Below are 26799 nucleotides of genomic sequence, written 5' to 3' on the forward strand. Positions count from 1 at the left end.
GAAACTTTAAAATTCAAAGAAATTCGGGAGCCAACGTGTGTTTTCCGTCAACCAAGGTCGACTGCAATCTAAATGCATGCAATGACTACGCCACTGTCCAACGCAGAGGCCCTGAAAACGGCGAGCAATGTCAGCGACTCTTCGGAATAACATCACCATAAATAAACATTTACATAGCTTATGTTTTAGCTATCAAATATACGATGCTCTCTCAAAATAGATTCAACTTTCTACAAAGCTAGTACAAATGGATTTAAGAAACATCCCTCCCAGAGTGCTGTATGTCACATCTATTTACAGGAAATACAAAGTAACAGAGTCCACAGAACCTACATAAATGATATATTGTGCTTCTATGTTTCTTCTAGCATGCTTTTTGCTTCATGACTTTTCACACAGAAACGTTTCACAAATGTAAACAAAATCATTCAATATATATGTATACATATCTGATGTGATGGCTGGACTCATTCTTTTTGAGAAGCTCATGTTTAAATAATCTGGATCCGTAAACCAGAAGTTACGTCCCTTCACTTCACTGCATCCGCGATCTGATCTGGTTTCCTTCAGATCTACAGATTTGTCACATGAAATTTGTCTTCAGTAAAGCTGACAGGTCTTGAATTATTCTGTACCCTAAACAATCCCCAGTCCCTTTTAAAATTCAGTAAAATGCGTTTGTTGTGGAACAGGAAATAAAAAAAAAGAACAACAAAGCCAAATATAATCTGGATGGCGAGGAGAGGACAGAAAGCTTTTTTCACCGCATTGAAATTGACACTGATTTAAAATGTTGAGAAAACAAGACGACACAGACCCAGAGTCTTCTTCCTACGCCAGCGTCCGAAAAAACATCTTTACCAGCACATAACGAGACAACAGCAAGTCATACTATAGATGTAACGTTGCAGGAATGGCCGTAAGATTTAAAAGTCGAGAGAACTAATCTGACTTTTCTGGCATTTTGATTAAATATCAATTTAAAAAGGATAAAGAAGAAAATTCAGGCCAACACACTGGGCACCACATGTCTGACATGATAGATTATTAATTAGTAAGTTATTAGTCATCTGCTTTGAAATTTTAAAATACTTGTATTTACACAAGAGTTAACTAATCAGTTATAAAGGGAAAAGTATCCCTAGTAAGGTAAAACTGTGTGAATTTATATTAATATATCGAGATTTTGTATGTACGTCACTAAACAGACTGTTGGTGTTTGTAGAGTTTACAGTATGTACATTATGTTACTCAGTGCATTCACCGTCCAGCCTGCATGTTTTCCATTATTATCAGAGACACAACAACAGTTTCAGAAACAACTCAATAAATAACAGTTAAATAAACTTAAGAAGAAAACAAACAAAAGCTTAATTTCGTCACATTGTTAAAGAAGACAAAGTAATATTCACAGACACAGAGGAGGAATGACTGGGCTCCATCAGTCTGCAGGCCGGCTCCTCGTCCCGCTGTTTTCCATCCCTCCTGTGACCGAGTCCACCGTCCTCAGTCTGTGGTGCTTCTCGTACCGACTCGTCAGAGATCACACTTTATTTTTTAATTTTTTTTTTTTTTTTTTAACCTACAGTTGTCAGCTCGGTTACATTGAGGTCATTCCAGGTCAGTCTGCGATGGAGGGCTGGTGTGAAGCGGACGTCCGTCCCCGTGCTGTTGTTACCCGTCCAGTCAGCTCCGGACCAGGGCTCTCAATAAGCTATTCACCGCCAGCAGCACTGCTGCGGCTGCAGTTATGGTCACAATGGACCTCCAACCTACCTCACTCCCCTGAGGGAAGACATGAAAAGAGCAGCGTTAAAGAGTTGGTGCGGGCTTTCTGTCACTCATTGATTCACCATTACCAGGTCCTTTCATCAACTTCTCCATATTTTAGGAAAAGTGCTCGCTTGCTTTCTAAGGTGAGAGGGCGGTCACCACTTTAACGGCCGTACTGAAGAGTTCGACGCTGCAGTCAGGAGGAGGGAGGCTCCTCTGGACGACATATGGCCTCCCTGAAATACACTCTCCTCTTGTTCACGCAGTTTTCTGTAGTTTGACTTTATTTTGTGGAAATCACATCATCAGCACTGTAGCCTTTATTTGCATTGTGAGATTTTGGGTTCTCTCATGGTTGCAGCCGCCTCTGCTGCTGCTAAGGAGCTGAAATGGTGACTGCTGAGCGCAAGAATTGTTTCTCACACTTAACTTAACGACTGCTCCGAGCATACTCGCACTGCAGCGGGTCTGCTTACTTCCTACCAACAGAACAGACCAAGAAGAGTATATGAGTATAATTTGAGAAAGAACACTTTCAAATAGTGAACCAGGTTATAAGGTTTTTATTTAGAAACCAAGACTTCAAATGGAAGCTCTTTTTGCCAGTCACTGAAAGGTATATTCTCCTCAGAAAGTCGCATATTTACACACCTTATTCACTGCGCTTTGATAGGAAAAATCCCCTTGAATGGTTTAATACATGTGGTGACTATTTCTTGACAACAGCAGTTTTTTCTTTTCAGTACTTAAGCATTTAAATGCCGCATCTGTTGCGGTGACAACCTCAGGACTCTCAGCCCCCCCCCCCCCCCCCGCTAAAGACCGCTAATTATTGTTTTACATGTGGCAGTGCCTACTGTTAAGCACACCGAGTTAATTAGTGAACTTCAGAGGTGGCTTATTCCTGACTGCCGCTCTGTCCTTTGGCTGTAGCTTCAGTATCGAACAAATTCACAAGAGTGGTGCCAGTCTTCTCATCGACGCCTCAGCAAGCAAGCACTTCAATACACTCGCAAGTTAAATATTTTTGGAGAAGAGAAAAAAGAAAAAGTGGTTATAATTTGCAAAACTGCCTACTCGTCCACTGTCCACCTTCCATAAATATTTGACTGATTAACTGATAGAGTGAAGCCATTTTGGCAGCTCTTAGTAAATAATAGAAAAGGCTAGTTCACCCAAATTAGAGGAAATATATTTGCGTGTTGTAATATTAAAGGAATGCACAAAATGTTCTTTTTTTGGGGGTTTTTTTGCACTCAAACTATACTTCTGGTAGAAAAGACTTTTTCTTCTCATGTTTTTAAAGCAGTCGGGGGGAAAACACACTGCTTTTGTACATTTTCAAAAGAAAAACATAAAAGCCTTCAGCCTTGGCATCAGCTGTTGCTTTCATGCCTCAAACTCACTCGTCCTATTGATTGCGCGCGCGCGCGTGCGTGTGTGTGTGTGTGTGTGTTTACAGGAGTTGTTTAAGCAAAATAACCTTGCTCGGATTGTTTTTGGAGCTCCACTTTCAGATGAACTGAAACTACTGCAACCATTTACTGTTGAGTGTCCCTGGGGTCTAAATGATCCAATTTCTGCCGAAGGCGATTTGTCAATGAAAACTGTGGAGAATTTGTTCAGAGAGTCTGGAGTAATCAGAAACAAAATTACCCTCTTCAGTTTTTTTTTTTACATCTCATAACTTGAGCAGATGAAAACTTTAACGGTCGTGTTTTGCTTTGACCGAGCGCTGCGTGTTTCATAATTTGGGTGAGCTAATCCACTGCGTGTGCGTCAGACGGAGATACGCTCCTCCCATACCTTGCTCTCTGGGACGCCAGCTCCGACAACCAGCACCAGACCACAGCCACTATTACAATCATTCCTATGAAGGGGATGGAGAGAACAGGGTGCTCAGACGGATGGATGAATCTCTGAGGAGGGAACAGAAACAAAACACAGGGGCCATGGGGATGAAGGGGACGGATGAATGAATGAATGGACTGAGATAAACACTTAATACACCCACAGACACAACAGCACGAATGAATCACCACCATGAAAACCGAGACAAACACTAAATTAAAAGACATGGCTGTGATATAAAAGGAAAGGGGCTGCGATGGAGCGATTTGTGTTTGCCATTAAACAATGCACAACTCATCGGTGACATAAATATCAACTCAACGTGAGTTTGTGTGAGCGTTCCCGTGAGGCGTCCACTGGCTGCTCGTGATGTTATGGCGACAAAAAGAAAGACGGAGGGAAAGGAAGGCATGCAGTCTCTCTATCCTCGTTTTGGGAGATCGTTCGGTTTGTTTTGTGTTTTAAAATTGGTTGGAATACAGGCTGAGAGGTCATGGACATTCAGAGAACAAGGACAGCAGCAGAGACAGGCACGAGTAGACAGTTTGACACGACGCAGAGACATCTCAGCACAGCTGCTGGCGGCAAAACACACATTCAGATCGCTTTCTTTGGTTATAAAGGACCGCTTTGGTTTTTGCTGGCTGTTTTCCAAAATAAAATCCAAATTCCCAAATGTTGGTGGTTTGTTTTGAGTGCCTATATTTCCCTACAGACAGTGATTTCCCTTCAATTTTTATTAAATATATATATAAAACTGTATGAAAATTGACTGTCAGAGCACTCAAGTCACTCTGTGCATGAAAGTGCAGCTTAAAAAACATGATCTATTTCAGCTGGGGTTTTTTTTTTTTAATGAAATAAAGTTTCATCCAGTAATGCAATCGAAAAAGAAGGGCAAATAATGGGCAAGTCTACTTTGATCTAATGAGAAATTCTTTAAATCGGGGTGCTTTTTGGTTTAAAGAACGCAGCATCCGAGGCAGAAGCGTCTGAAGACACAAATCCTGCAGGATTTTTCAGATTAGCCATACTTTCAAGTAGCTATTATGTAAGAATTGCACAGGCATGAATCGGCAAACCGCCAACTGCTTTAAATTTCATGTATTTGCAAGTAGATTCTCAAACAACATTTTATCAAAAGGATTATGTACGTACGAATGAAAAGGATCATTTGCATCCTGCTGAGGTTCTTTATTATTGTCGCTGTACGTATAGGCTGCAGCAGTGCAGTGCGCATTATTTCCCTTGTGCCTCAATACTTTCTCTTTTTTCCACAGATTTTGTGTTTTTTGTCCAACAGCTGTATTTAAGCATTGCTGCCACAGCGCGGTCAGGACACAGACACGGTGGGGGGAATATTCCCCGGCCCCAAGCACACAATAAGTAGTGATATGTGCTGACAGGCCAGGTCAGCTCATATCCAAACATAAACTTCTACGATATGGGACACAGAGAAAAGTGGGCTCGACAGACAGAGGATAAGCAAGAGAGTAAAGTGAGGAGTGTCGTGCGTTAGTTGACAGTGTGGCTGTGGAGAAAGAAGCGTTTTATTTCTTCAGTCATGTAGAAAATCAGAGCTGGAAAATTGTTTTTTTTTTTTTTTTTTTTTTCCAGAATAAATTCAAAGCCGTTTAAAAGTGAAAACAACGTCCAGAGGCTAGAATGCAATGAAAATAATGCTAATGCTGCTGAATGTCCTGTTATTGATCACTCAGAGCTGTTGGCGCTGAAATGGCAGCTCTGTCTGCTTCACGCCGACAGCGCCGGATTACGTTGTTCATTTCTCACCTGAGTTCCCCCCGACAGCTTCTCCAGCTCTGCCTTGCAGCGCTGCAGCTCCTCCTCCAGCGCCGCCCGCTCCCGCTGGCTGCTGTCGTACAGAATCTGCAGCTCCTGCAGCTCCATCTTCAGCCCGTCACACTGCGGGACACAGAGGTCAGACCATCCGTCTTCACAACCAGCATAATTGCTTTTTATTGAATTTACCGTGAAATCAAAAGAAGAAATGAAAAAAAAACACCCCAGCTGGTGGTGGATTGTTGACATTTAGTTGTGTTTCCTGTGACAGGAAGTGCTGGTACCTCTCTCTGAACCTGCGAGGCCTTCTCCTCGGCCTGCTTCAGCTGGTCTCTGAGGGAGAAGATCTCCCCGACGCCGCCGTTCCAGCCCGTCGGCGTCACGGGCTTCCCGTCGAAGGAGATGTTCTTCTGGATGGAGGCGTCCACCAGGCGGCAGTTCTCCGACTGGGCCATGGTCATGTAGCTCTCCGCCATGACCTCGTCTGGGCACGCCTCCGCCGCCCCCTCCTCCGTGTCCTCCTCTTTCAGGGACAGGTACACACTGGAGCTGGAGGGGGGAGGAGACACTTCAGTGATGTGCTTTTAAACTAATCTTTGTGTAAAATTTGCATGTTCCCCCTGTGCATATGCTGATTTAATCCATTTAGTCACTTCAGTTTCCTACCGCAGTCAAAAAAAAACCTGCAAATGAGGATAATCTGTGGCTTCCCCTCGGTGTGTCCAACATAAGGCCCGTGGGAGAAAATGCACCCACAAGAGGCTCCAATCCGGCCTGCAAACTGCCAAGCAAATGGTAAAAACTCCAAAGACTGATTTATTTAATACAGTTTTCTTAAAAAACAAGCATGATGCAAAAGGTGTTTTGCACCAGAAGGTTTCATTAAAATTGGCTTTATGTTGACATTGTCTTAATGTTCAGTACTATCTCCCTTTCTCTTCACACTGTACACTGCTGACTTTGCTCATAGATCTGCTGCGTGTCATGTGCAGAAGTATTCAGACGACACTGCAGTTGTCGCATGTGTGAAGGGTAGGGATGAAAACGAGTACAGGGAGTTCATCGCGGGATTCACCACCTGGAGCAGGGACAATGGTCTTATTCTGAACACCTCTAAGATGAAGGAGATGATCACTGACTTTGGAGGGAAGCCCTCTCATCAACCTGTCATCATCAACGGAGAGAGTATTGAGGTTGTTCACACCTACAAATACTTGGGCGTGCACCTTGCAGAGCAGGCTCGGGCCCTGTATAAGAAAGGACAGAGCAGGCTGTTTTTCCTGAGGAGACTTAAATCCTTTGACGTGTGTGGTGACATGCTGTACATTTTCTATCAGTCTGTTGGGGCAAGTGCTGTTTTCTTTGGGGTTGTCTGTTGGGGTGGCAGTATGACAAAAAGAGACAGCAATCGGCTGGACAAACTGATCAGGAAGTGTGCATCTGTGATGGGGAGGAAGGTGGACTTTGTTGGAGCAGTCTTGGAGAGGAGGATGAGGGCTCGAATGCAGGGTATCTTGAGGAACCCCAAACATCCACTGCACGACACAGTTGTAGCTCAAAAGAGTGACCGGAGTAACAGGCTCCTGTCACTGCGCTGCAGAACTGAGCGCTTCAAGAGGTCGTTCATCCCCTCGGCAATCAAGCTGTATAACAGATGTGCCTGAGTACACTATGAGCACTTTATTGTACTGTTGTTATTTATTTGCGTGCGAATGATTTGTGTGTGCTGCTGGACACCTGAATTTCTCCCTTGGGAGATTAATAAAGTTTTTATCTATCTATCTATCTATCTAAACAGTTTAGTGTTGTTAAAATACAAACATTATCAAGTACGCTCTGCGACAATTTACAGTTGATATGATGGTTATTATAGCACTATTTTACCTGTCAGATCTACTCAACATGAAATTGGACTGCCTGTAAAGTGAAATGTGTTTGACACCCCTGTGTTTGTGTGGGATCTTCTGTCTGTAATGGACTGATGTTCTGTCTATGCTTCGTCATCTAGAATCAGCTCCAGCTTGCCTAAATGTGTCTAAATGAGAAAAAGTGATTGAATTAATTTTTAAAGCTTGCAGAAGGCCAGATAAAACTGATGAAGACACTTGCTTTGCAGTTTTATTTTTTTTCCGATATAATATCTATCATTAAAATAGTTCTGATTTTTTCATCACTACATTGCCGTGTCTTCAAAAATGCAATGAAATTAGCAAAAAAAAATGTTCGTTAAATATTTCAGAAGAGGTTTTATCATCAGAAATGAGCTCTAACTGGAAATCTAACTGCTTGTCAATGGAGCACCAGATGGTTTTACCACTTAGGTCAAACTCTTCATATGATATAACTGATCTGCTGCGGTGGTTAAACAGGTGGCCGGCGGTCCCCGCGCGAGGCCGGGGTGCGGGGCGGTATTCCGGAGGGTTTCCCCCTCCAGCTGATCCAGCGAGCACAGCTGATGAGCCGACAGCCGCTGACCCCCTCACCAGGTCCTCTGTCTCTGCAGCAGCTGCAGCCGCTCGGAGAGGCGTCTGTTGTCCTCCTTCAGGGCCTGACACTCCTCCTTCAGCATACGGCACTCCTCCTTCAGCAGGTCCACGTCGCCTGTCACCAGGAGGAAGGTCGGCGATAAAGATATTTTAGAAAAAAAGCGGTCAGTCAAGCTCCTCTTTAGCTATAAAAAACATATTAAAGACACAGCTCGACCGTCCAGCATACTGATTTGCCAGTTAAATTTGAACAGAAAACCCTGCCCTTGTCCAAGGAATCATTTAACATATTATCAGGCTGATTGTTATTATTATTACAGGGATCTTCTAGAGGTCAGAGTAGCGTTTGAATAATTAGCATCATAAGCAGTAAGGTCAAAGGTCTGCATGTAAGTCTGTGATCTCCCGGTGGTGAAGTCCCTCCAGAACACTTCATGTTGTCAAGGGTTAAAATTTGAGTTACAAATTAGTTATTTCCAGGCAAATAATATTTGTGGGGTTTTTTTGTAATGTTGAACAATTTATTTCAGATTCACATCCCGTTGGGATGAGACAATCCTTGCGTAACAAATGCATTTTGAATGAGGTTTTCCTCAAAGAGCTGGAGGAGCTGAGGTCCCACGGTCCCACCCCGGCCTCAGCTGCACAGCCCAGCCGAGCCGAGCTGACGTCAGGAGCTGGACGTGTGTGTATCCCTCCTCATTATGACCTCATGCTACTGATATCCTACACACACACACACACACACACACACACACCACTCCCTCAGTAGTCCCAGCAGTCCCATTTGTAATTTGTAAAATCTACTGAGCCCTGCTCGTAATCTAAGTTCTTGACTGCAGGAAGGGAATGCGTTGCGGAGGAACGACGCCATCTATAACCTCATGTTTTGATTAATACATTCACAACGAATGATCAAAAGCTTTTGTACGAGTAGCGAGCTGGATAAATTGCCCACGATAGACCGAGAGAGTGGGTTTTTTTTTTTTCTTTGTGTTGTTTATCATGAGTTGTGTTGATAGATGTTTGCACACACCGGGAAAAAAAAAGGTAAAAAATGAAGACTTGCCTTTGAATGCACTGAATGTCCAATGATCTATTGGAGAAGAAGGCTTATGTGCAGCCTAATGAGGCCAGCTTCACCCTTCTCACGGTGAAACTTGTGTTTTTCTCTTAGTTTGCCACATCCTCCCCCCTCCTCACCCTCTCTCCTCTCCGCCTCCCTCCTCTGGCTCTTCATGCTGATCTCGGCCCTCAGCGTGGTGATCTCCAGGTCGTACTCCTGGGCCTCCTCGCTGAGGCGCTGCAGCTCGGCCCGCCGGCGGCACAGCTCCTCCTGCAGCGAGGCGATGTCGTTCTCCCTCTCGGCCGCCGCCTCCTCCGCCGCCTGCTGCAGCAGCAGCACCTCCTCCTGGGCGGCGCGCAGCTCCTCCTGGGCCTCGGCCAGCTCGCTCTCCTTCTCCTCCTCCAGACTGTCCATCTCCTCCTGCACAGAGCGCAGCTGGGCTGCAGCAGAGAGAGGAGGAGGAGGAGGAGGAGGAGGAGGAGGAGGAGGAGGAGGAGGAGGAGGAGGAGGACATTGGGTTGTTTTTTTCAGTTTTTATGGGGGACGTGTGGGCGAGACTGCAGTGTCGGCGTGAGTGTAAATGTGTGTGCTCTCACTTGAGTTTTAGCATGTGTTTGTGTGAGGGGGTGGTGTGTGTGTTTGTGTGTGCGTGTGTGTGTGTGTGTGTGTCTGCGTGCAGAGACGAGCTGATGTAACGGACGGTAACCATCATGCTTCTCTTCAGGTTCAGGTTGAGCTTATTAGTTCATTCCCAGGAAAACAAAATGGTCTCCACCTTCGACCAGGACAATGCCGCAATCTTTTATTCTTTTTGTATTATTCCTCCTGTGTCTTTGAAGTTCAGACCTTCTTTTCAAAAGTGAATTACTTCAGAAACAAATAAATAGTTGTTTTTCTTCTTCTGTTTTTCATATTAGTGCTCTTAATCTTTTACTGCATGTTCTCGGAGCCATTACACATGGCTTTTGGAGGGATTGAATTGCCGTTATATTTTTAAATTTGTTTTATTCTCCCTCACATGACTGAGCACAAATCCCATTAAGCCTTGTTTTTCGAAAAATGAAATAGGAAAAAATGGTCACAAAAGAAGACAATGTCCTCGAATCAATTAGCCCCAAGGAGGTATCATTTTCTACTCAATTACGTCCCAATGTGCCTTCATGGTGCTTTCTGTCTGAGATCAGACGATGAGGCTGAGACACAACAGATAATCCACAAGAGGCACAACATAAAATGGACTGACTGCTGATTGATTGTAATACCTGACCTGCTGATAGGAAATGTGCCATATAGGTAGAAACTGATTTTTGATCACCACCAGTGCTGACGTTGTAAAATTCCATTTAAAAATAAAAAAAGGGGTGAAATCGTATCTCGGCACCTTGCAGATTCTGGATCTGTCGTGTGAAAGCCTCCGCTTGATGGGCGCTCGCCAGGCGCTCATCCTCCAGCAGACCTGTTGAAGACATGCAGACAGGAGAGCGGGGAGGGGGATGGGGGGGGGCAGGGGAGCGAGATAAGAGGGAAAAGTCAGTCCAGCAGGCCAATAGAAAGATGACAACTTGATAAGCTGCTCAACCTTGAGGCGCGGCTGAATGACACGGGCAGCTTTGTGTGCTGCTGTAAGCCGAATACAGCCACTCTGATCTTAAGGGGCGGCGCAGCGTATCGGCACGAGCAGCATTCTGCTCCTGAATCTTAACAAATTAAGAGGAAAGCACGCGGGGAGGGAAAAGAAAGACAAAGTTGAGTGTTTTGGCTGCCAGCTTCACAGTTTTTGGTTCGCTGCTATTTTTTGACTTTCTATTTCTTCTTGGTCCCTTTCAGAACGTCTTGTGCCAAATGATTTCTGTTGCATACTTAAGGCAGATTCTCTGGTGGCTCTATTTCGACAGCAGAGAGCTAAATACGGAGCAGTGGTGAGTTAAATGTGGACGCTGTCGTCCTCACGGATCCCTCAAACCAAAAAAAAACATGCTTTTTCAACTGATAGATGATGCAGCTTCAATGTGGTGCGAAGCCCAAACTCGACGTTATGGGAGATATTAATAGGATATACTGGTCAATAAACTCAAGGCAAAATGTAGTTAACAAAAAAAAATAGTTTACTGCCAGCAGGTTGCTGTTCCAAGCATTTTAATATCTTCTTTCTCTCCTCCCAAACGGACTCCATGACGTGACGATCAGGACTCTGTGGGGGCAATACCATCTGTTGCAGGACTCCTTGTTCTTCTCGAGGCTAAAGATAGTTCTTTATGGCTGGACAATTATTCTGGGACGGATCAGATGCCTCGTTGATGGAGTTGTGGGAATCTAACTGCCTCAAAGTTTGTTTGTTTGTTTTTTTCACCTCATAATTATTCATCTACACATCAATTTATCACGGGATTTTACATCTGTAAAATAGAATTTGGCTTTTTGGGCTCTTTTAATGTTTGGATTTACACTCAACAACCCTCAGTCGTGCTTTGGAACACACTTTCAATTAATTCTAATGTAAATTCATGAGTGATTAACTTACAGTAGCTAAACACTGATGTCGTGGTTGAAACTGACGTCTCATCAAGAGTGTTGTAGATTCAAGTCTTTTTTCCAGAATTTCACATGTCCTCCTGCTGCATGCATGGACCTTCTGCAGGAGTCTGCCCACAGCTGTGAGTGTGTGTGTGTGTGTGTGACCTGCCAGGGTGTTTGCTGCCTTCACACACTGCCAGCTAAGCGTGGCTCCAGCGCCCAGTGAGACTGAACTGGATAAAGTGGTATAAAAAAAAAAAAATGGATGAATGGATATCAATTACTGAAAGTGAAAAACTGATGACATTCACAGCAGCCTCAGATCTGCACTTTCTGTTTGCTACCAATTAATATACAGCAAATCAGCCAAAACGATACGAGCAGTGACATTTAAAATGAAAAACACTGATCATCTCTTCGTCGTGTTGTTAGTGGGTAAGAAGATATATTCTGGACAGCAAGTTAACTTTTTTCAAAAAGGACTTCAGGCAATTTGGCAAGGACCAAATCATGACGCCAGACGACTGGCTGAATCTGAAGTGAATCTGCGTGACGAGCGTGACGAGCGTTCCAACCAACAGATGACCTACTGTACCTCAAACTCCACCGGAAACTAACGACAGCACGCAGAGATGTGAGGATGTGACGGAGCGCTCATAATGTTACAACTGATCGGTGTATTTTTGCAACATGCTGATTATGAACTCAGATAATGGATGTTATAAACATTATATACACTTAACGTAGACAGTTAGCTCAGCTGTTAATTTGCTATTAGCAAGCACCACTTTCTGTGGCTACAATCATCATAAAAATAATGATAACCATAACCATAATAATCTTCTCAGCAATCTTAAAGATAGTTCAGAGGATTAAAGCGCAATAAAAACGAAAGCAAAAAATAAAAATGCGTTGAAAACACACATGGTGATGGGGTGAAAGCAGTACAGGAGAAGGTCTGGTTACTACAGTCTGAGGGGTTGAGGGAGAGAGTTCCTGAGGGAGGGGCCGGGACTGGAAAAAATGTTTTGTGCCCCGAGGCGTGGCGCCAGGCCCTGCAGGGGGTCAGAGGAGGTCAGCATCAGCTGAGCACAGAGGGCGAGATGGAGGAGATTAGAGAGGCCCTCCTCACTTCCAAATGCAGAAATAATATGAAAAAACTATTCATTCATACTCACGAAGAAAGCAACTGATAGAGAAGGTGGTACAGCCTCTCTTTGGACTTTTAACTAACTTGTAAAATGCCGTTTACCATGCACAGCTCTTCACGTGGCGCTGAGGCGGAAAAAAAAAAAGAAACCTCAAACCGAAACTACAGCATCTGCAAACATCAGCTGCTGACAGACCCACGGGAGCCGCGCCGGTCCGGGACGCTCGGTCTGAAGCTTCCCGCAGCACGCACGCAGTCGTCTGAGGAATGCCTGCCTCCGCCGAGGACGCGCCGCCGAGCCCGCCGGGCCTCGGAGAGGGACGCGCACGCTCACACGCGCACACGCTGAACTTTCTGGAGGCTCATTCCCGGGGACTTACTCACCGCTCGCGTCCCTGAACATTAGGCTCATCATTTCTAAGGTATGATGCGATGCCTCTATTCAGCGGCTGTGAGCAGAGGGCCGAGTAAATAACCGCGTATAAACAGTTACGCCTCGACACAACCAGCATGCTCTCATGAGCAGCGCTGGCATGACCGTCAGGGCTGGAAATCTGAGCCGGGAAGAGACCAGAAGGCTTGTTTTGAGTGTGTGAGATTAGACTCTGATGACAGCGATGATAGTTAGTGAAGGTTAATGTATTAAGATTTCAGAGGAAACTCCGGACGTGTTAATGTTTCTGACGTCCACATAAAGGTTTTTGATTTTAAGTTCTGCAATTTCTGATCTTTTGATTCCAATAGAAAATTACAGTAAGTTAATGAAATACTGTGTGATATCTCCCTTTGTCGGGCTCGTCTGGGTCTGCCTGTCAGAGGTTTTCTGATTTAGATTTGCACGTTTTAATAAAGAGGCATAAAACATTTTCCAGAATGGGATCATCAATCTTCTTGAGCCACTTCAAGGTTGCTGAATAACAGGAAAGGCTGATGCTGAATAGCAACCTAAACGATTATACTTAAAACACTATTTTTTGGAATTTTAAGGTTTGCACAAAGTCCAGAGCTCGATCCCCCTGATCTGGAATCTGGTGTAGACCGGCACACACTCTCATTTTGTTCCTGAGAGTGCGTTGGCCAGTGTTTATCTTCGCTGTTAACCAATCAGAGCTGGTCAAGGAGGCACAATCTGAAGCAGAGCTGACATGTTTGACAAATGGCTGCTGAACAGGAAGTGCAGACACATTTATGAGACAGGCTCTTGGCATGGAGTTGCTTTCCAGGCATGGGCGGATCTACCAGGGTGGCATAGGGTGGTTGAATTGCACATTAAAGTGAACATCACATTACCACATGCACAAGACAACTCATAATCTGCAGTTCAGTGTCTTCAAGCCCCAAGAGCCATTCTCAGCCAGGTCCTCTTCTGTAATGGCAGCCTAAGCTTTTTTTAAGGCAGTGCTGAATTAATCCAGACATCACACAGTGATACTGTTTATACATAATATCGTCAATGTTTCATGAATTATAACAGCGTATTATTAAATTTCGGAGCAATTATTGTGCGTTCACTCTGCCGTATGTAAATATGCACTCGTAGCCACGCCCCCAACTCGCTTTTGAAGAAGTGGTAGGCATAAAATACCTTAATACCTGAAACTGTGCTCTTAGAGAGACCATGACTGTCTTTTAATCTTACGTGTTGGTTGAGTTTGGAGAATAAAAAACGTGAGATTGTAACCTGGTGTTTATCTATACAGCATGCCTGTGTCAGGATGCACACGGTGTTTCTAAGACTCACGACAATTACCTTTGCCTTACGGCCATAGAGCAGTGATCCGAGAGCATGTGAGCTTGTGAATCTAGACTTCAACACATTGCCGAGCGGTTGTCAGTCTCCACGAGCAATACAGTTTTATTTTCTTCGATGGGCGTTTTTTTTTTATTTATTTATTTATTTTAAATCTGAGCTCATCTTTTTTTTTTCTGGAGAGTGATGAATTCATGCTAGGTTACAAGATCTTTACGTGAAAAGATCAAGTCATTCATCCGACGGGACATGACGCATGCGCACTGTGCGTGTGAATGAGGACACCAGTGGATATAAAGTCCTCCTTTTCCACCGCGAGACATACATCGAGTGTGTTCGTAACTCGGGTGGGAAAATGGGGTTTTACCTTTAGAATTTCCTTAATTATTTTCCCTGAAAATATGATTTAGTTACTCCACGCTGACCGCGCGTCACACAGCACTTCCAACCCCACACAGGCTCCAGCAGGAGGTAGCGAGAGGGGTGCAACACGCAAACTGAATCCAAACATCTCTAAACTAAACGTCATGACTGTCGGACTAAAGGAGGAAAGGGGAAAAAAAAATCACCTCAGTTAAAAGCAGTGAAACTGGCCCTGGTTGGCATCATAACTGTGTCAAGCTTTCAATTTAACTTCTCATTAACCAGGTGTAAAATCACAGATTTCAGCTTCACTTTAGAGCAGTTACATTTTACAGGACTAAATTCCTATTCAGAAAATGATTGTTTTATGTTAATCCGTTCAGAAGAGCAGTTTTTTTTCTTTTTCTTTTTTGTTTAACATATTCCGCAGAGTTGTGAAGGACAGAATAAAGAACTCAGTCACCCATGTTGAGAGATGGTGTAATTTACCTTTGCCGGTCATAAAACAGCCATTATCGCGGACGTGCGGTTGGATGATTGAGGACATTTTCTTGGAGTTCACTCTGAGGTCGACTTAAGGTTACCTGATGAATACAGAGTGTGGGAGCACGGCCTCGGTCTCACCTTGCAGCTCGTGGAAGCTCTCCTGGTGCTTGTTGGACGTCTCCCTGGCGTCCTCCAGCTCCAGCAGCAGCTGCAGCACCTGGGCCCTCAGCTCCTCCAGCTCCTGCTCCTCCGTCAGCGGCTCCTGCCGCCTCTTCCTCTTCTCCTCCCCCTCGCGCTCCTCCTCCCTCAGCTTCTTCTCCTCGCCCTCCTCGTCCTCCTCCCGAGCCCCGTCCCGGTCCATCTCCTCCTTCTCGCTGCTCCCCAGCACGCCTCGCTCCTTGGCCGTGATCTGGTTGTCCATGGTGGGGCTGCCCTCGGCTTTCAGATCGCAGGGGTCATCTGGAGGAAAGACAGCGCTGATATTAGTGAGGGGAGCCTGATGGGGACAGAGAGTGACACACACACACACACCTTCACCCCCCAAAGCCAGATCCAGTCATGCTTGGATGCAGCAGAACAAACAGTCTTTTCTTTTTGAATCAACAGCACCATCTTGTGATTACAGTGGCACCGAGTTTCTTCAACACCTCTCTCGACACCACTCCTACGTCCAGTTCATCCTCAGTGCTGCTCTATCCAGCACTGGGCCCCTGGGGTAGTGAGGGGGGGTGGTGGGAGGGGCGCTACAGCCGGTCCCAGCTGGGTACACTCTGAACAGGTTGCAGAGACACGGACAATTACCCACCACGGGGCAACTTATGGTCACCAGCCGACAGCAACTGTGGGAGGAAACTGCAGCTAACAGCCAGAAAAGAACAACCCCCCACAGTGAGAACATGCAAACTCTGCACAGAAAAGGCTGGCAAGCCCAGAATCAAACCTGGGGTGTTCTCACTGTTCTGCCAGGCTGCAAACCACTACACCAGCTCACTCATGTATCTTCATTTAAAACAGATATCACATTCAAACCTACAATAACACAGCATAATAAACCATATTTACAACTCCAACTGTTTTCTCTTTGTTTTACTGCAAAGAAGCATCAGTACATTGTGAAAACTTCATTAAATACAATTTTACAAATATCAACAAAGGGGAAAAAAGGTGTGATTTCAACATTATTCTCTTGAAAGCCCGATACTTCTCACAACACAGTTCCTGCAAGTTCAGACTCAGAATAACAGTGTGTGAATAAAACTGGAATAGCAGCTGAAACGTTTTTGTTGTGATTTTCACACTTTGCAAACCCGGGCCGGAATGGATCCTCTCACGGGTCCAGTTCGGCCAACAAGCCCTATGTTTTGCCACCCCTCACTTTGAATAATCTATGTAAACGTCAAAAGCGATGGAAACCGAGGTCATGCATGCACTGGAGGAGGAAAATGACATGTGCACGTAAACAAAAACGTGTCACATGCTGTGTCTCAACATTTCAATTATCCTGACAAAGCCACTATTTGTGGAAGATGCTTTTTTTTTTTAATTTAAATTCTGCACTGTAGTTTTAAATATCTGTCCAGTAGGGGGAGTGAGTTAGCTGACTCAAAGTGAGGGAGAGAGAGAGAGAGAGAGATGGGGAAGGTGGGCTGCTGTGCTGAAGCAGCCACTGTGACTCACCGCTCAGCAATGCAGCTCAGAGTCCATAATAACACCAGCAGCTCTCATAGTAAGAGGGATGTGACACACATCTCACTCAGTCCACACTGTCACATCGCATGGCTGGCTCAGGCCCTTTTCTTGTTTTGTTTTTTGTTTTTTCAGAGGTTTTCCATCTCATTCAGTCCGGGCTTGTTTGGAAAGCTGTTGCGTTAAACCAAATGGGACGTTGTTGGGCAAAACAAAAAAAAAAAAAAGAAATGAACCGGATTTGATGTTGTGACAGCTGCCGCTTGCTTGAGGTGCAGTGACAAACACAAGAACGGGTCAGAAGGCTAAACGGGAAGGAATCATTTTCAGAGCGATAACTTGATGACAAATCCCCGTTTGAAGTCATTTTCCATTAGTCAGCCGAGGCTTTCTGAGAGGACAGAGCTAAATGGTGATTACATTCACTGTTGGTTTGTTCTCAGAAGGTAAAAAGATCAGTCTGGTGGCTGTCTCATCCTTTTAAATTCCGCCTACGTCACGCACACGCTGACCTGCTTTCATCCCACTCTTATTACTCAATCGCTCGCCTTTTGGGTGTCAAGTCCATCTCAGGAGATAAATTAATATGTAGCACTGCAGATTCCTGTTCGAGTGGTCTCTGAGTGGCTCCGACTGGCTGTTTGTGCTCAGGAAGCTGTGCGAGCGCCGGAGCAGGGGAGCATGGGAGCAGGGGAGCAGGGGATGGTGTTTGCACAGAGGCGTGATGAGAGAGCGGGTGCAGCAGGGGACAGACTGCAGCATTAACTAAAGATCTATCTAATTAAGACTGATGCTCACCGGTGTAATCCTGGCTCTGGGGATCCTTCCATCTCTTGCGATAATTATTTCCCTGCCTTGTTTTTCTCGTCTCACTACATGTAACTATTTCCATCACAACCTCACACGTGTAGCCTATTTTTCCTCATATATCTGTGACAGCCTCCCTCCATCCCTCCCGCTTCGTAATAACGTTACTTTAAACAATGCAGGCCCTGCGAGGCTTGTGAGAGGTTTCATGAGCGCTGGGCTATTTTGTCATTAAACTTTGATGTGGGTGTAATGAGTTAGTCATAAAGAGGGGAGCTGGGCCGCTGGAGCGGAGAGCGAGCCGGGGCTGCTTGTATCGCCAGCGGCGGCTAAAGGCCATCAGGAGACAAAAGACTTCCCACTGAATATCGCTCACTCCCAAATCCTTTATGATGTCGAACTCGGGGCGCAATAACTCCCAGAGCTGAGACTCCAGAGGTTTCTGGTACATTTCGGCTGTAGGTTTTAAATGCAGCTTTCATTTACAAATGTCATATTACCATCTTATCAAACTTATTTCTCTGCAGCAGTGCCATTGAAAACGATAGTGGCTCCTGGAAGAATCTGGCTCGCCTCGTTATTGCACCAACAATGAAAAGCACGCAGCTACATGCACAATAAGTGAAACAGCGTACATCTTGATGCGACTCATTCTCATGTTTCTTGGAAAATGTGAGAAAATGTAAGTGAAGAACTCGGGCAAATATTGAAATGAATTTCTTAAGTGTTGTTTGGTCCTTTATCTATGTAAACTTCCCAAAGAGCGACAAATACTTCATAAAAAGTATATTTAATGATTATCAGTCTGTCTGTCCTCTCCTTTTCTCTCTTCCTGTCCCCTCACCCCAACCGGAATAGCAGAAAGCCGCCACCTCTGAGCCTGGTTCTGCAGGTTTCCTCCTTCTAAAAGGGAGTTTTTCCTTTCCACTGTCACTTTTTCTTGTTCATACGGATCTGTTGGTTTTTTCCAGTAAAAGTGTCAAGAAATGACTGTACTGTACTCGGTGCTATATAAATAAAGCCGAACTGAACTGAAATTGAATTACTCCTCGTTGTCAACAAGAAAGCAATCGGATCAGCGGATAAAGACTGTGGAGGAAACCTAGTTAATGGACAAGGTGACACACACACTGGGACTCCAAGAAGCACCAACTGGACACAAATTGAGAAAATGGACTGCATGCAAGACTGAAAAGGACAAATCTGGATTATGAATAATGAGTATAACAGGAAAGCACAGCCCAAGTGGCACTGGATTTTTTGGTTCTTTGGTTTGTATTTCTTTATGAAAAATGTATTTATTTGTCTATTTAACACAGGAAGAAATGTAAAAAAAGGTTAAAGGTCATCCAAAATTAACTGGGTTTTCAGTTATTTTATTGACAAAGTCTCTTTGCAAACAAGTCTTGAGCATCAATGTCAGTTGTGGATATTTGAAGTGAACATCGGCTGCACAATACTTTAAAGTGGTGAGAGGGCAGCAGAAAAAGTGTGAAATCTTTCTTTTTTACATGAAGTTACCCACATTTTAGGAGGAGTGACTTTATTATCCAGTTAGCAGTAAAGTGAAATTTACTTGCATGTGAAAATTTGACAGCATTTTTTTAGAATTCCAACTGTTTTTGGTCAACAAATGAATCAGTAAATGGACTTACAGCAATCAAGATTAAACTGAAAGGAATGTTCTCAGGTGCAACAAGAAATATTTCATTCCGGAGCGAAAAAGCTATTGCACCATTAAATTCCTCCTTTTTTTTTCAGAATTATTTCTTCAAAAATAGTAAATTGAAGTGCAAGCTCTAAAAATGATTGATTGTTTCATTAAAACTGAATTTATTTTCAGAGTAATGGAGACTAAACAATATAATTGATGGATGGATGAATGGATGGATGGATGGATGGATGGATGGATGGATGGATGGATGGATGGATGGATAGTTTTACTCTAAACCCATGAGTGTTTTTAGACTGTTAACAGGTACAACAGATAAAGAACAACCAGAAATATCCAAAACATGTTGCGCTACTCTGCTAATGGATCTCAACAGCTGTTAAAATTTAAAAATATCTCATAAACTGAAAACAAAAAAGCTCAGGAAGTCTGAAATTAGACCAAAAAAAATCCTACTTTGTGTTTCTCCTTGACTGACAAATGGTATTGCAAAGACAACCATGCTGTCTACACTCACAGTCTACATTTATTTATCTGAGTTTGTCCAAAAACATCCATTTGAGCACATTTTCTTGATAACAAAACAGGTATATGGCTTTCTTTTATAGAATCACTGCAAATTAATGATGTAATTCTTGGCATAATATAAGCCAGTCACCTCCATAAGTAGCGTTTATAAAACCATATCAACGGCCCGTGCAGCCTTCTTCTCAGCCTCTCTGTTAATTATTTCTGCTCTCATAAAGGAGCTTTATTGTGTCACCTTGTGAGCGAATGTCAAACACGTTGTGCGGCAGCAGCCGCTGCAGAGACACCTGTGATCACTCCGCTGCATCCCTGGCACGGCGCTGCTGCTCTTTCGTCACGCTGGGATCGCATTAGACATGGACGCCGCATGCATACCAGAGCAAGGGACGGACACGGGCAGAGTCGTCTCGGGAGCAGCGCGGCTTTATCTCTGCACAGCACATTCCTGCACAGTCACGTCGGAGCGAACACAACGCGAGTACGTCAGTGCAGACGCGGCGCCACTTCAGAAAACACAACAGGCCGAGCGGCTTCTGTCAGTAGCTCAGAATAACTGTCTGACATGCATTTTAAACATTTATGTGGGAACACCTGCCCTTTGAGTTTAACATTGATCCAGGTGCTCAGCAATTAAAGTGTAGTGAAATTTGCTTTTTGCAAAACTGTTGAGCAGATTTAGTCCAACGAAAGCAGAAGAAGAGAGTGAGATTGTGCATCGAGACTGATGGCACATTAACCACGCAGCAAAGACTGAAACTAAATCTTACCGAGTCACGGAGTGGATAAAAACTGCTGAATAAGCTGCGTCAATTCAATTTCTACGTCCCTGATCTTCATTCCTCGTGCTACTTTATGCAATCAGGTGTAATGTGATGTGAAATGCTGCACAGAGAGCGCTCGTAAGGAGAAGCTATCTGTGCAGCAGATGACTCCACAGTAATCTCTCCCTTTGACAGCCAATTACAAATCCAAATCAGCTGTGTTTTGGGGAGCATCTGGAGTCAAACCAGCTGTGAAAAGAAAATGACAGCTCACTGAAAACAGGAGCTGGAGGCCGCCTTACAGGTGTGGAGCGAGGGGTGATTTGTGCAGGTTTGAGGAGGATTGAACAGACAGGAGTTAGCTGCAGCGGGGACTGCTGGTAGTGTGTCAAGAGCCCCCCTTCCCAATGCAAACAGCAAGGTTATAGGAATGTGCCTAAAAAAGCAACTTTAAGATGGTATAAAATATAACTGATGTGAAGGTTAAGGGAATAGTTAGGATAAAACAGGTGGTTGTAAAGATTAGCGGGATGCTGAGCGACCCCACGGATTTTTATCACCTCACACAGAAGTTGCATAAACATTATTACACTGCAACAATTATGAGAAGAAAATGTGTTGTATATGCTAACACTACTTTGTAGATTTTTAGTAAATAAAGCTGAAAGATTTTGGCTCGGAGAGCGACTTTACGGTCCTCTTTGAAAATTTACTGGGACAATGGAGGAAATGAGCCACAGTGGAAACATGAGAGAGTAATGATCACCAGACTGGCCTCTTGTAAAACTGTCTCATTAGCTGGCATGCAGCAGTTATTTGTGTAGAGCACTCAGCTGAGCATGTGGGAGCAAGGAGGCATCTAAAGCATCCATTGTTTGCGGTCAGTTCTTACTCCTCTGAAGCTGCAGTAGCATTATTTATTGATTTGTTTTCCTTTGGCTTGAAGGCTACAAAAAGTAACCCTAAAACAGGACCATGAGCATTTACAGTTCTTTCATAATGAGGTGAAAAACTGATTTTCGTTTGATAAATAGATAAATAAACTTCTCCCTGATTATCCTGGGACAAATGCTGATCCAGTAGATTCTTGAGCCTCGTGACTGTGCAAGATGCTTTCAACATGTCGGAGCATAAAGAAGTACTTTTACAGACTCTTTGTGTTTTTGATGGCCTCTAAAAAACGAGTCTAACTAAAACTGTGCAACTTCGGTTTGTGTGACTTTCCACCCATGTGACTGTGGTGGAGTTCAGTCTAGGTGCATCCATCCATCGTCAGTCCCGCTTAGGGCGGCAGGCTGCTGGGGCTCATCCCAGCCGTCTGCAGGCGAGGGCAGGATGCACATGGACAGGGTCGCCGGTCCATCACACAGTTCAGTCTCTAATGACTGCGATCATTAAACAGCTTGTTTTCACTTGTCAAGTTGTCTTGACACAAGTTGTGTCATAAATTCGCTAAGCAAAGTCGGGCACATGAACTGTATTTCTTAAAGCAAGCAACACATTAAAATAATACACACACTATATTATGACTATATCGTTGCCTATGTCTCCATGAAATCTATGTAATTCAATATAATGTCGTCTAAATGCTTGAAGACACATCTGCATGTGTGTGTATTTGTGCTGCAGGCCTGTGTGTTGACGTGCAGCAGGATCTTTCAGCCTATGCTCCTGCTGCGCCTATGCTCCATATACAGCACATGATCATAGAAGCTGCATGTGTTCAGTGTGTGTATATATGCCATGAGTCGCTGTGTAGGAGGCCATGCATAATGCACACCGCCCGCTCCTGCTCCAGCTTTGAAGCCAGCCCAGCTCTGATGTTGTAGCTTTCCCCCTGCACTGGCACACTTCCTGAGGAACACATAATACCCAGCAACGGCAGGAGTCAGGAGAAACATGGAGGCCATGCGAGCAAGAGAGGAGTGGAGGGGAAGACAACCAGAGGGTTCAGATGAGACCTTATACCATTAAAGCGGGACCAGGGAGACTAACAGGAATCAGGTTCAACCATACACTGGACTGATTCATCTCCATGGTGACCTCCGCACACCAACAGCCCTGAGCCTCAACATATGGAAAGTCGCCATGGCAATAAAGCTGTGTTTTTGTCCACAGGTTTGCTTCCACCATGGAAACCATTTATCTGTCATTCTCCCCAAGGAGAAGCTGGGTGTGATCTCAACAGGCGCACCTTCACGAGTCCCACGCACCGAGACCGCCATCATATGAGATCCGTCGGCTTCAAGCCGCGTGAGACTCGCCAGCTTGAGTTGAGCAGCGCGCTGCAGGGGTGGCGGTATCAGCAGGTTAATGCGAGCTTATCTCCCTCTCGCTTTCTCACTCGGCACTCAGAACTCCAGGGAGAGCGAGGAACAACAGCAGCGCGAGAGGACAACAAAAGAAACCGAAACCACAAGAGTTGGGTCGTCTTAATCACTCGCTCTGTTATTTAAATGGAAAACCCATGCTTGTACTTTCAAAGGGAAATAAGGGAAAGTGGGTCAGTGGAATAGAGAGGCAGTGCAGAATATTCCATAATTTGGCCTCATTAGATGAGCATGCACAAAAACTGTGTCAGTGTGTACATACTGTTGGGAGATGTATTCAGGGGACGTGCTTTTAAATGGAAATGTGTGTGTGAGTGTGTACGTACTCTTGGGGTGTAGCAATTTCATTAAGGGATATGAATAGCATCAGAGAACAAAGCAGGAAAACAAGCGATGCGGTAATAATCCATTTGATCACAAATCAGCGCCTCCCACCTGAAAGCAATCTCTCTGGAAAGCTTTCACGTCACTTCAGTCGGAGAGGAAATCGGGGACACCACAGCTCGCCACGCAGCTGCCAAATCCAAAACGGATAAAGACCCAGAGGGTGAGAGGAGGGTGCGCTAATGATAGGCTGACAATGCCAAACATTTCTGAGAGGGAGGAGAATAAAGTTAAATCCATAGAAAAGGCTGCAGGAAGGGGCTGCTTGAGTTCATCGACCTTTTTGTTAAATTTCCATTATGCTAGCTGAGTGAGAGAGAAATATACAGCGCACTCAATTTCATCTAGGACCCATAGAGAGACTTGAAAACTCTTTTTTATACCTCTTTTTATAAATCACTGCGTTTACATGGGACTTTTACCCGAATAAAGCCTGATTCCGCTTTTAAATGGCCATAGAAACTCCTGAAAACTTTATTCAGAATTAAGTTTAAATCCGAATAGACCGGCGGATTTATTCTCCTTTTGAAGTGGTATCATATGCTAATTGGGTGCGACTTCATTCTGGCCGTTCTGCGCATGCTACAGCGTGATGACGCCATTTTGATGACGCCAAGATGGCGGTCCGCAGTCTGTGTTTCAACTTGTACGGAGACGATTTATTTAACAACAGTTTTAGAAGAATTGGATATAAGCAGATTGACGGGCGTTTAACAACGAGGACATTTTCTAAACTGTAGTGTCAAAGTTGATCGAGAAAGAAAGACGAGAAAAACGCTGTTTACTTCCTGGAGACGTCAGCACGTCACGGCCGCCCCCTGTCCAATCAGAACGCTTTGCAGACCCTGCGTGAGAGAGGATTGAATCCTTCGTGTTTTGCATACAAACATGAAGCTCATTAATATAATTCTGAATGACTTCATTCAGAATAAACAAATTCCGAATTAAAAACACCCATGTAACCACACTGTTCGGGCAGAGAAAACAAGGATTCGGGACACCCCAAGGGTGGAAAAGGATGCAAGATTTGTTTTGATTTGCTTTTTTTTTTTTTTTCCCTCTCTCAGGGGCCTCAGCCTCTCCTACATCTACAAAGTTTATCTAACTTTGCTGTTTATTAGTTCCAGAGAGCTGAGAGAAATCCTGTTTGTGTACCTTTGGGGAGTATCACTTGCTGATGTGGATTTCGCAGCATGAGGGCACAACGCTGGGGAAGACGGCGCAGAGAGAAACGCTGTGTGGGCTGCGAGGCGCTGGCAGGTGCAAAAGGTTTTGTGTGTGTGTGTGTGTGTGTGTGTGTGTGTGTGTGTGTGTGTGTGTGTGTGTGTGTGTGTGTGTGTCTGAGCGCGCATGCACGTCCGTGTGTGCGTGGGCGCCGGAGAGAGCGGAGGATTACATCGGAAAAGAGGGGAAGAGATACTGAGTGGGAAAAGCAAAGTGAAGGATGCGGGTAGGAATGCTCGGCGACTCGTGCGAGTGGGAGGAACGGTGCGCGGCCTCCGACGGACGCATGATACGAGCATACAGACGGCCTGCAGAATGTCAAACGCTCGTCTTGATGGTGCTCTATTGATCTGTGGGCGTGGATTTAGTTCCCGCTGGTCCATCTAGCAAGTTGTCCGAGAGGCCTTTCTTCTAGCAGTGCATAATTTATCTCCAGCAGGATGGGGAAAGTGAGAAGAGTTGAGTTGATTTTCCTTATTTTATTTAATTTATGATATAAAGGTGAGATCCATGAGAAGTGTTGACTTTTTTAAGCATATGGATCCCACCATCCGGTGAGATCCATATGCTTTAAAAAGGCAACACTTCTCATACTCGTTGGATGGTTTCCAATGATGAGAAAAAAAATAAATCCTTTAAATTTCCGGCTTTATAAAAGCATGCCTCGGGCTGTGATGAGAGGAAAGAGGTCCCTGGAGTTAAGATAACAGGAACAAGCTTGTTAGGAGGGGGGTTAGTTTCTCCTGAGACAGCAGTCATGTTATGATGGTCAGACATCAGCTCCGTAACACTTAGTAATCAGACAATCACTCGCTAAACAGGAGGTTTGATAAGTCTCCGGTAACTTTTCAGAGCTCGGTCTGATGGCAGCTCAGTGTTGGGGCAGTGCCGCACAGGAAGAGGAAGTCAGATTCTTGCAAACCTGGAGGCAGCTGACCCGTGGTGGTCTCTGAGCCCCTCCACAATAATAAACATCCTCTGAGCAGTGTCTGCTCCCAACATGCACAAAACATGTGCTTCTTCCTTGTTAGGACACACTAGATAAAACAAGAAAAATACATTCCACCCATTCTTCTCTGTACTGATTCAGCGAGGAGCAAAAAAAGAAAAAAAAAAGAGAGATAAAGAGGCATTGTGCTCAAGAGTCACACAGCAGCATTCAGAGAAAAGAAGCAGCCACCCAAGTGTGACTACAAATGTTCACAGCATGCACATTAAAGAAAGACAGTCAAAGCTGAGCTGAAATATCAATCCAGCGCTGCATGACTCCACAATCAGCCTGAGAAGAAACAGATTTAGCGCGTAATGAGTCTCCTGCGTGCCTGCTCCCAGCCTTCAGCTGCCAGCGGCTCGTTACCTGGCAGAGTGTCGCCTCCATCAAATGTCCGCAGATGCCATGTGTGACAGGAAAGCCCAGTGTGTGCGCGTGTCAGCCTGTCACCTCCTAATAAAGACGAGCCCCCCCATGACCATCTTCCCACCCCCCATTCACCACCACCTGACCAGTGACCACCTCCCTCCACTTCCTCCTCCTCCTCCTCCTCCTCCTCCTCCTCCTCAGCAGCGGCCATCGCATCTCCACTTTCAGGAGACAAACACACACACACACACACACCTCTCTAACCTCCCCGGGCCAGCCTGCCCGCGAGGCGCACGGACTCCGCGTCTCCTCGCGGAACCTTGCCCTGAGCGCGCGGCGCGGGGACGCACGCGGACCAACCACCCCCCCCGACGGGAAAGGAAGCGAACGGCTGTCACACAGACCTGTAGAGTCCAGAGCCTCCTCTATGAGCGGAGGCAGGCGCAGCCCGTCCATAGCCCCGGCGGAGCGGGAGGGAGTGGGCGCGAGAGGGTCAGAGGCTCCGCGCGCCCACCTCAGCTGCGGAGAGAGAGAGCGAGAGAAAGAAACACGCGCAAAGTACAGAGCGCAGGGTCAACAGCGCTCACACGCACGCACGCAACGCACGACTCAGAGACAGAGAGGGAGAGAGAGAGGGAGAGAGAGAAACATGCTGCACCTCGGGAGTTTGGGAGGATCCGGGCTCCGGAGCGTGGGAGAGATGCCGAGAGGGAAGAGGGGAGGAGCGGGGCGGGGGAGAGATGCTGTTTGCCAGACTGCTCTCTCTCTCTCTCTCTCTCTCTCTCTCTCTCTCTCTCTCTCTCTCTCT

At 45.2% G+C, this 26799-nt stretch overlaps 1 protein-coding gene across 1 annotated transcript; it reads right to left on the reverse strand.

Annotated features, from left to right (window-relative positions):
- On the reverse strand, positions 1 to 26734 carry LOC115391665 (coiled-coil domain-containing protein 136-like). The gene is made up of 10 exons (XM_030095971.1): positions 26650 to 26734; positions 26396 to 26510; positions 15378 to 15698; positions 10358 to 10432; positions 9114 to 9416; positions 7908 to 8025; positions 5709 to 5973; positions 5416 to 5547; positions 3580 to 3692; positions 1 to 1785 (listed from the first exon to the last, which is right to left on the reverse strand). Exons 2-10 carry the CDS (start codon positions 26445 to 26447, stop codon positions 1773 to 1775), a joined length of 1392 nt encoding a protein of 463 aa, XP_029951831.1. The 5' UTR covers positions 26448 to 26510; positions 26650 to 26734; the 3' UTR covers positions 1 to 1772.
- Between the last annotated feature and the right edge of the window lie 65 nt (positions 26735 to 26799).

This window comes from Salarias fasciatus, chromosome 7, assembly GCF_902148845.1.
Source record: "Salarias fasciatus chromosome 7, fSalaFa1.1, whole genome shotgun sequence".
In the NCBI taxonomy this organism is placed as follows: domain Eukaryota; kingdom Metazoa; phylum Chordata; class Actinopteri; order Blenniiformes; family Blenniidae; genus Salarias; species Salarias fasciatus.

Coding starts and splice junctions, on each gene's coding strand:
- LOC115391665 (XM_030095971.1), bottom strand. CDS start 26,447: ATGGACGGGCTGCGCCTGCCTCCGCTCATAGAGGAGGCTCTGGACTCT. Junction 10,433..15,377: donor GAGCTTCCACGAGCTGCAAG/GTGAGACCGAGG, acceptor TGTCTTCAACAG/GTCTGCTGGAGGATGAGCGC. Junction 5,974..7,907: donor CTGCAGAGACAGAGGACCTG/GTGAGGGGGTCA, acceptor TCCCCCCTCCAG/CTCCAGTGTGTACCTGTCCC.